General features: G+C 47.5%; 1 protein-coding gene across 1 annotated transcript; it reads left to right on the plus strand.

The window, feature by feature from the left end:
- Window positions 1-332: 332 nt before the first annotated feature.
- On the plus strand, window positions 333-1,350 carry LOC128304147 (TM2 domain-containing protein CG10795). Its single transcript, XM_053041291.1, has 2 exons — window positions 333-737; window positions 805-1,350. Exons 1-2 carry the CDS (start codon window positions 448-450, stop codon window positions 1,079-1,081), a joined length of 567 nt encoding a protein of 188 aa, XP_052897251.1. The 5' UTR covers window positions 333-447; the 3' UTR covers window positions 1,082-1,350.
- Window positions 1,351-10,009: the final 8,659 nt, after the last annotated feature.

A 10,009-nucleotide genomic window follows, 5' to 3' on the forward strand; every position in this document is an offset into this window, starting at 1 on the left:
GGTATAATGGTTTTTCGCAGTTGACAAGCTGATATTGTCACATGACAAATTTGACAGCATTTGTCAGTGCTCGTGGTCCTGCACCTAATGATGGAGTATTTAAAGTATTTGCGAATGCAACTGAAGTCACTGAAGAATTTTAAATATTTGAATTTGGCATCCAGGCGGCTGTTGACGATATTCAAATAAAAAGGCGACCATGGCAGCAGTTGCGCCAAACTATATTCACCTCATCTACTCAACAAAAGAACCAGTTTGCATCGCAGTGTTCGACACCTCTGGGCTATTGGCTCACAAATGTCAAGCGCAAATAGTTCGTATGTAAACAATAACACAAGTCCCGCGTTCAGCTGTTTTTCTATCGAAATTGTTTCACCTTTTGGTGCCAATAAATTAGGCCAAAACTAGCACGTGCTTACACCAAGGGTTGATAGCTCAATAGGAAAAATGCAAAGTTTAATCCGGACACCGCATCTAATAGCGCCAACGATTGCAGTGGTGATGCTGTTGCTGCTGATACCAACCTCGTCGGAAGTGGAAATCGATTGCAACAATTTACGGATGGGACAGTACATCTGTCCCGACCCGACGCTTCGTCAAATTGATCCCAAAACACAACAGCTTCGCGGATGTACCCAGGAAAACAAGGCACGCGTGTGGTGCGTCGCCGTGGACGGTATAGTGTGCAGTGAGACGAAAAACACAAGCTTCACACGGGAGATGCCATGCAAATGGACGTGAGTAATAGCCCACAGTAATGCTGCCCCTTCGATCTTACTTACACATATCTATTTACGTTTCTAGCAACGGATATCACTTCGACACGGCGCTTTTACTATCCGTCTTTCTAGGCATGTTTGGTGCAGATCGGTTCTATCTCGGATATCCGGCACTCGGGCTGTTAAAATTCTGCACCCTCGGTTTTATGTTTCTGGGGCAGCTGGTGGACGTGATACTGATAGCAACGCAAGTCGTTGGACCAGCTGATGGATCGGCATACATCATACCATACTACGGACCGGTCATTACGGTCGTGCGAAGTGATAACTGGACATACCGGCTACCGCAGGATAACTGGTGATTGCTGGCCAACATCTTTCGGATACCACGATGGCCCCAAGCGGAAAATTAAGCTGCGAATGACGCTTGCCTTATCGGAATGGGTGCAACGATAGGAATGGATGATGAGTTGAATGATCTCCTTCACGAGAAAAAGAAGACCACCCACGAAGTGACGTCCCTTGTTTGCTCCAACAGCGAAAGGTGCAAAATGTGATACGATAGCGGTAGTGATGTAAGTCATTTTTTCTAGTACAGAATAGAGATGCCAATAAAATATAGTTAAAGAGAGGAATATTGAATGTTGTATAAGAGAATGTTATCTCATTATATGTTAAACTATAGTTTGACATACCTTATCATACACAATTTCTTTACATTCTAAGTCAGTTAACGAAGCTGTAATGTGGAAACGTTAAAGCAGTAAGTTGGAGTTTGTTCGGCAAATTCTTTCAGTAAATCAGTTTAGGGTATCGATGGCATGCTAGGGTACTGGCATAGCCGTAAAAAGTGCTTGGTCACCCTTGAGCTTCAATCGTTGGAACTCTAGAATAAACCCGACGGCACACGACACCAGTAACCATTTGATCGATACTACAACTTCACCAGCCATTGTATCGGATTGTGTTTGCCATTTCTTCTTTAGCCATGTGCCAATGGTAAAAGTCGTTCGATTCGCGTTAGGTTGCGGATTGTAGGGCATTTTTTATGATTTGTCGTGTGCACCACGACAGAGCGAAGAACAAAAGTGAACAGTTCAATATGCGGTTTTTTGTTTTGTTGGAGCATTACCCTGTCCTAGACCCTGCCCATGTCTATCTTCCTTACAATGAAGGGGGGAAATTGACGACTGCGTGTATCGATGCCGTTGTGGTTAGAATTCGTTTGCGAACTAAATTTATTACACCACTCCATCAGGGCAGGATGGGGAAAAGGACATGTTTTTTATTTCGTGGACCAGTCCGTTTGATCCATATCTGTTTAGCATCCGAACGTTGGATGGATTATCCATCGCCCAGTAGCTGACATGTCCTTTTTTCGCTATTCCATTGCCTGACGGGTTTGATGGATGTATGGTGTGCCAAATCGCTTTCACTACTTGCCCTTCTATTGGTACTAGTTTTTGTTGTTATAGTGGAAGAAACTCTTGGCCAAACGATGGAGTTAGACGATCATAATAGCAGGGGTTAGCATAAAAGATGACGTTGATATGAAGACCTCAACGAACAATGAATGTACCCGGCAGTGGAGGATCAATCCCCTTGGAGGCCCAGGGCGGAATTATAGTTGGGGCCTCTAATTTTTAAAACGATGCAGGAGGGAAGGGGAACATTGAGGGGACTTGAAATGAGACAAGGCGAAAAGCGCAGTAAGAAAGGACCTACTCCGCCTACCGTTTTATTCGCCGCTGGGCCACCCCTTATCATCTTCTTCAAATGGTCCGCCAGGGCCATCACCATCTTCGAATACAATAACGGAACCGGCTATATCACCACCAACACCAGTTACCACTGTATCTGTACTCTTCTAAATGGAGCTACAATCATACGTGCGCCAATTTCGAGAAGCAGCACGTTTTGGAATTTACAACTACAGCATTCAAGGAGCACTTTGCCATCGAATTGGTTCTGTAGCGGAAATAACCCGCGAGTATAAACGGACGACATCGTCTCACTTAAGGTCGCACGACGAAAAGCCGAATTAGAAATAAAAGTCAGTAGATCATTACCAGCGAAAAAGATCAGACGTACCAACAACCCTTTAAGTAGCGCTATCCGAAACGCCGAGAATAAACCTCCAAACTGGTGACCCCGACGTGATTGGATTTGTGCAAAGAGTTATTATTTTTTTTACAATAACGATATTTTTGGTTTTTTTCCCGGGCGCCTGAGAATATACCATGACCACCCCTCCCGTCGAGTGCAAGGAAGAAAAGCTGCAGATCGCGGCATCGAGTCCGCGAATTAATTATCCCACGTTCGATGCGGACGATGTGGAAACGTGGTTCGTCTGTCTAGAGGCTGCATTTTGTGTGAACGCGGTGAAACTAGATAAGCAAATGTTTAACGCGGTCATTGTGGCACTGGGCTCGCAAGCCAAACACTTTCATCACGCCATCGCGATGTGCAACCAGACGGCGTCAAGTGACAAATATCCCATGATGAAAAAAGCAGTGATCGAGCATTTTCGGTTATCAGAAAATCAGAGGCTGACCAACCTATTATCCGGTGTATCGCTCGGCGACCAAAAACCTAGCCACCTCTTGTCGCAAATGCGCCGAATGGGTGGAGAAGGCTGTTCAGACGCGGTTCTTTGCAACATTTGGTTACGGGCACTTACACCGACGGTTAGGTCGATTATTGCTGCTGTCCCTTCCGTCACTTTGGATGAACAGGCAAGAATTGCCGACAAGATCATGGAGGTTCCCCATAACGAAGTCTCGGCAGTTCGCACAGAAAATGTTCCCTCGCAATCGTCCCAGATTGCCGCATTAGAGTGCAAGGTCGAAGCGTTAACCCAACGGCTCGAGGAAGTTTTTGCAGTGCATCGACCCGGATCATATGATCGACAACCGAGACAACGTTCGAGAGTGAGAGAGCCCTGGAATAGGTTCTCGTCATCACAAACACGCCCAAAATCGCCACGCCGATGGATATGCTGGTTCCATTATCGCTACGGCAACAAAGCTGAGAGGTGCGAGAAGGTTCATTCGAACGATCCAAACACTCAATGCATTTTTTTCGACGAGCAGATACCACTACAACGAAAAAAGTAGTCCGTTTTGTACTACCCACCAGGGTCACTCCAGCATCCAGTCACCCATCGTACTCTGAAACACTCAGTTTCTCTCTCAAAAGAGTACCCAAGTACTCACCACTCTCTGAAACACTCAGATCCACTACGCAAACACACGTTAACACCAGATTCACTACCGAAGAACCCATCGCCGCAACAGAGAACACTACCAGAGCGACAAGCACTGGCACCGCCGGTAAAAACACCAATACCACATTCGAACAAATATGCCGCATACACATCACCGATAACGTATCGCAACACCGATTTTTAATCGATACCGGCGCCGAAATATCCGTTATGCCACCAAGCACAAAAGAAAGGTCGAACCCTTCGCCTTTGCGGAAACTATACGCTGCGAATAGCACTCAGATCAACACATATGGCCAGAAAACACTAAAGGTGGATTTAGGTTTGCAGCGAAAGTTTATATGGTCGTTCGTCCTAGCTGACGTCAGCACACCTATTATCGGCGCAGATTTCTTGAAACACTACGATCTTCTAGTTGATTCTAAGAGGAAAAGACTAATAGATAACACAATAAGGCTGAATATACAGAACACAAACGAAGAAAACAAAGCGACGATTTCCACAATTTGCGTGCCGAAAACGTTTGCCAGTATCGTAGACCGATACAAAGATATCACAACACTCAAAACTAAGCACCAACCCACGAAAGCAGTCGAACACCAAATTCTTACATCTGGTCCACCTTTATTTTGTCAACCACGAAGATTGCCCTTAGATAAACTACAAGAGGCAAAATCTGAATTCCGCTACATGGTTGAGCAAGGTATATGTCAACCATCAAAAAGCAGCTGGGCTAGCCCGCTGCACATGGTTAAAAAGCCAAACGGTAAATGGAGACCCTGCGGGGACTACAGAGGATTGAATGCCGTTACTGAACCAGATCGGTACCCAATACCACACATACAAGATGTAAGTAGTATTCTACACGGCACTCACGTTTTCTCATGTATTGATCTGCAGCGCGCTTATCATCAAATACCCGTGGCAAAGCAGGACATCCCAAAAACAGCGATAACTACTCCCTTTGGTTTGTACGAATTCAATTTCATGACGTTCGGTTTAAGGAACGCAGGGCAAACATTGCAGAGGTATCTACACGCAATATTCGGGGACCTTCAATTTGTTTTCCCATACATAGATGACCTATGCATCGCATCAGTCAATGTAGAAGAACACAAACAACATCTAGAATTAGTGTTCAAAAGGTTAAGGGAAAATGGGTTAGCCATAAATGCCGAAAAATGCCAAATAGGGAGATCATCTGTGATTTTCCTAGGTCATCTGATAACACCACAAGGCATAAAACCAAACCCAGCCAAAGTACAAGCGATTTTAGATTTCCCGAGACCAAGGGTCGCTAAGCAGCTCAAAACATTTCTGGGAACTACAAATTTTTACCGCCGTTTTATACCAAAAGCAGCAAGCAATCAAAGTATACTACAAGCCATGATCACCGGAAACGCGCGCAACGACAATACCCCTCTTATGTGGGATCAAACAACAAATGAGGCCTTTGAAAGCTGTAAGAAAGAGTTGAGTAACGCAACATTACTGGCACATCCGTCTTCAACCGCTAAGCTTAGTTTATATGTTGATGCATCAAACGTGGCTGTTGGAGGGGCACTTCATCAAACGACAGAAAAAGGGCTTCAGCCTCTTGCATTTTTCTCAAAAAAGCTAAGCCCCAGTATGTTAAAAGCTAGCACATACGATCGAGAACTCTATGCTATGTACGAGGCAGTTCGATATTTCCGCGATTTCCTCGAAGGCCGAATATTCTGCATTTATACGGATCACAAACCATTAGTAACGGCCTTCAAACAACGACCTGAACGGGCTAATCCTACGCAGCAACGCCGACTAGTTTTCATTAGCGAATACACAACAGACATACGCCATATCCCCGGAAATAACAACAACGTTGCGGATATGCTGAGTCGCATCGAAACCATATCGTCTGCACCGATCGACTACGATAAGATGGCAGAACTACAAAGGTTAGACGAAGAGTTACTAGCCTTTGTGCACAAACCTCCTGCAAAAAGCTCAATCGTCTTGAAGGAGCTGGAATTACCATCAAAAAAGGGCACACTTTACTGCGACGTTTCAACACAGGAAATCCGACCACTAGTTCCGAGAGTGCTTCGAAATCGGATAATTCAAAAGATTCACGGCACATCGCACCCCGGTATTCGAGGCACAACACATTTGGTGGCGCAGCGATACGTATGGCCAGCATTGAGAAAGGACTGTAAAGAATTCGTCACAAACTGTTTAGAATGTCAAAAAAACAAAATAACGCGGCACAATTTCACCAAAGCGGAACATATTACAGTACCTGGACAGCGATTTCAACATGTGCATATGGATCTCATCGGTCCGCTACCCCCTTCGGAAGGAAACGTGTATTGCTTAACACTAATAGATAAGTTTACACGTTGGCCTGAAGTAATTCCACTACAGAATATGACGGCAGAAACGGTTGCACGAGCATTTATCACAAATTGGGTTGCGAGATTTGGTGTACCGCATAAGATCACTACCGACCGCGGGCGACAATTCGAAAGCGATCTTTTCAAAAAGCTTTCCGAAATGCTAGGAATCGATCACCTTAAAACGACACCTTACCACCCACAAGCAAACGGTCACATTGAACGCTTACACCGTCAACTAAAAGCAGCGCTTATGTGTCACGATCGCGCTAGGTGGACCGAGACACTACCGTTTGTTTTATTAGGGATGCGGTCAACACTGAAGGAAGACTTAGGAGCAACCGTTGCGGAATTAACCTATGGTACGAGCTTAAGGCTACCAGGAGAGTTTTTTGACCACAGTACAACAGTATCGAATGCGACACCCGAGTTCGTAAACAATCTGAAAGCAATAATGCATAAAATTAAGCCCGTACAAACAACAGATCATAGAAAAGAGAAAGAAGGGTACATACAAAGCAGCCTACCGACATGTACCCATGTATTCGTGCGAGTAGACAGGATTAGACCAGCGTTAACATCTCCTTACGAAGGTCCATATAAAGTGTTGAGAAGAACCAAAAAAACCTATACACTCGAAGTGAAAGGAACGATATCGATAGACAGATTAAAACCCGCGTACACGAATGTATCGAGCGAAAAGAGCGCATCAGTAGCAAACACTACACAGTATCAACGGGATACAGTGGCAGACAGAAATCCGATACACCAAACGCGTTACGGAAGAAAAATTTATTGTCCACGTAATTTTTAAAAGAAGGGGGGATGTGATGTAGCGGAAATAACCCGCGAGTATAAACGGACGACATCGTCTCACTTAAGGTCGCACGACGAAAAGCCGAATTAGAAATAAAAGTCAGTAGATCATTACCAGCGAAAAAGATCAGACGTACCAACAACCCTTTAAGTAGCGCTATCCGAAACGCCGAGAATAAACCTCCAAAGTTCGCTCGCAGTGCTTCCGGGATATTCGCCATGCAACACTCAGTTGCAGCGGATACATGAGGGCACAGTATCAAAATTCAATGATCATTGTTTGTGGTTTTGGGCAAACCAGATCTGTTCATCACCGTAACTTGTAATCCGAATCTTGATAACAGGAATATAGTCCAGTACGATTTGCAATACAGAATGAGCGAGTAACTAAGTTGTGAATTTCGATTCTTTTATTTATTTGTTATTTAGTGGATTGTTTAACATTGTGTATCCCATTAAGCAAACAACGCAAATTTTATTTAATAATAATAGTAATTTGTGTTATGCACAGCCGGTTAGATTTGCATAGCTTTTAGCATTTGATAACTAAAATCAAGTCAAGTTTTTGTGTTGAAAGACTACCTCCATGATCAAACAAACATCAGCAAAGTATCGAAAACAAAGTTCCCTTGCGTACAACTCAGAGTTCTATTGCGTAGCCCTGAAACCGGGCCGTTAAGCTAGTCTATGTATAAACGTATGTATGAGCTAAGGAGAACCATAACGCCATCTTGGCCGCCATCTTGTCCGCCATCTTGTCCGCCATCTTGTGTCCGCCATCTTGGCCGACATCTTGTCCGCCATCTTGGCCGCCATCTTGTGTCCGCCATCTTGTCCGCCATATTGTCCGCCATCTTGTCCGCCGTCTTGTGTCCACCGTCTTGTGTCCGCCATATTGGTCGCCATCTTGGCCGCCATATTGTGTCCGCCATCTTGTCCGCCATCTTGTCCGCCATCTTGTCCGCCATCTTGGCCGCCATCTTGTCCGCCATCTTGTCCGCCATCTTGTGTCCGCCATCTTGTCCGCCATCTCGTCCGCCGTCTTGTGTCCACCGTCTTGTGTCCGCCATCTTGGTCGCCATCTTGTCCGCCGTCTTGTGTCCACCGTCTTGTGTCCGCCATATAGTCCGCCATCTTGGCCGCCATCTTGTCCGCCATCTTGTGTCCGCCATCTTGTGTCCGCCATCTTGGCCGCCATATTGTCCGCCATCTTGTCCGCCATCTTGGCCGCCATATTGTCCGCCATCTTGTCCGCCATCTTGGCCGCCATCTTGTCCGCCATCTTGTCCGCCATCTTGTCCGCCATCTTGTCCGCCATCTTGTCCGCCATCTTGTCCGCCATCTTGTGTCCGCCATCTTGTCCGCCATCTTGGCCGCCATCTTGTGTCCGTCATCTTGTCCGCCATCTTGTCCGCCATCTTGTCCGCCATCTTGTGTCCGCCATCTTGTCCGCCATCTTGTCCGCCATCTTGGCCGCCATCTTGTCCGCCATCTTGTCCGCCATCTTGGCCGCCATATTGTGTCCGCCATCTTGTCCGCCATCTTGGCCGCCATCTTGTCCGCCATCTTGGCCGCCATATTGTGTCCGCCATCTTGTCCACCATCTTGTCCGCCATCTTGTGTCCGCCATCTTGTCCACCATCTTGTCCGCCATCTTGTCCGCCATCTTGTCCGCCATCTTGTCCGCCATCTTGTCCGCCATCTTGTGTCCGCCATCTTGTCCGCCATCTTGTCCGCCATCTTGGCCGCCATCTTGTGTCCGCCATCTTGTCCGCCATCTTGTCCGCCATCTTGGCCGCCATATTGTGTCCGCCATCTTGTCCGCCATCTTGTCCGCCATCTTGGTCGCCATCTTGTCCGCCATCTTGTCCGCCATCTTGTCCGCCATCTTGTGTCCGCCATCTTGTCCGCCATATTGTCCGCCATCTTGTCCGCCGTCTTGTGTCCACCGTCTTGTGTCCGCCATATTGGTCGCCATCTTGGCCGCCATATTGTGTCCGCCATCTTGTCCGCCATCTTGTCCGCCATCTTATCCGCCATCTTGGCCGCCATCTTGGCCGCCATCTTGTGTCCGCCATCTTTTCCGCCATCTTGTCCGCCATCTTGTCCGCCATCTTGGCCGCCATCTTGTCCGATATCTTGTCCGCCATCTTGTGTCCGCCATCTTGTCCGCCATCTTGGCCGCCATCTTGTCCGCCATCTTGTCCGCCATCTTGTCCGCCATCTTGGCCGCCATCTTGTGTCCGCCATCTTGTCCGCCATCTTGGCCGCCATCTTGGCCGCCATCTTGTGTCCGCCATCTTGGCCGCCATCTTGTGTCCGCCATCTTGTTCGCCATCGTGGTCGCCATCTTGGCCGCCATCTTGGCCGCCATCTTGTCCGCCATCTTGGCCGCCATCTTGTCCGCCATCTTGGCCGCCATATTGTGTCCGCCATCTTGTCCACCATCTTGTCCGCCATCTTGTGTCCGCCATCTTGTCCGCCATCTTGGCCGCCATCTTGTGTCCGCCATCTTGTGTCCGCCATCTTGGCCGCCATCTTGTGTCCGCCATCTTGGCCGCCATCTTGTGTCCGCCATCTTGTCCGCCATCTTGGCCGCCATCTTGGCCGCCATCTTGTGTCCGCCATCTTGGCCGCCATCTTGGCCGCCATATTGTGTCCGCCATCTTGGCCGCCATCTTGTCCGCCATCTTGTCCGCCATCTTGGTCGCCATCTTGTCCGCCATCTTGTCCGCCATCTTGTCCGCCATCTTGTCCGCCATCTTGTGTCCGCCATCTTGTGTCCGCCATCTTGTCCACCATCTTGTCCGCCATCTTGGCCGCCATCTTGTGTCCGCCATCTTGTCCGCCATCTTGTCCGCCATCTGGGCCGCCAT

The sequence above is a fragment of the Anopheles moucheti genome, chromosome 3 (assembly GCF_943734755.1).
Source record: "Anopheles moucheti chromosome 3, idAnoMoucSN_F20_07, whole genome shotgun sequence".
Taxonomy (NCBI): Eukaryota; Metazoa; Arthropoda; class Insecta; order Diptera; family Culicidae; genus Anopheles; species Anopheles moucheti.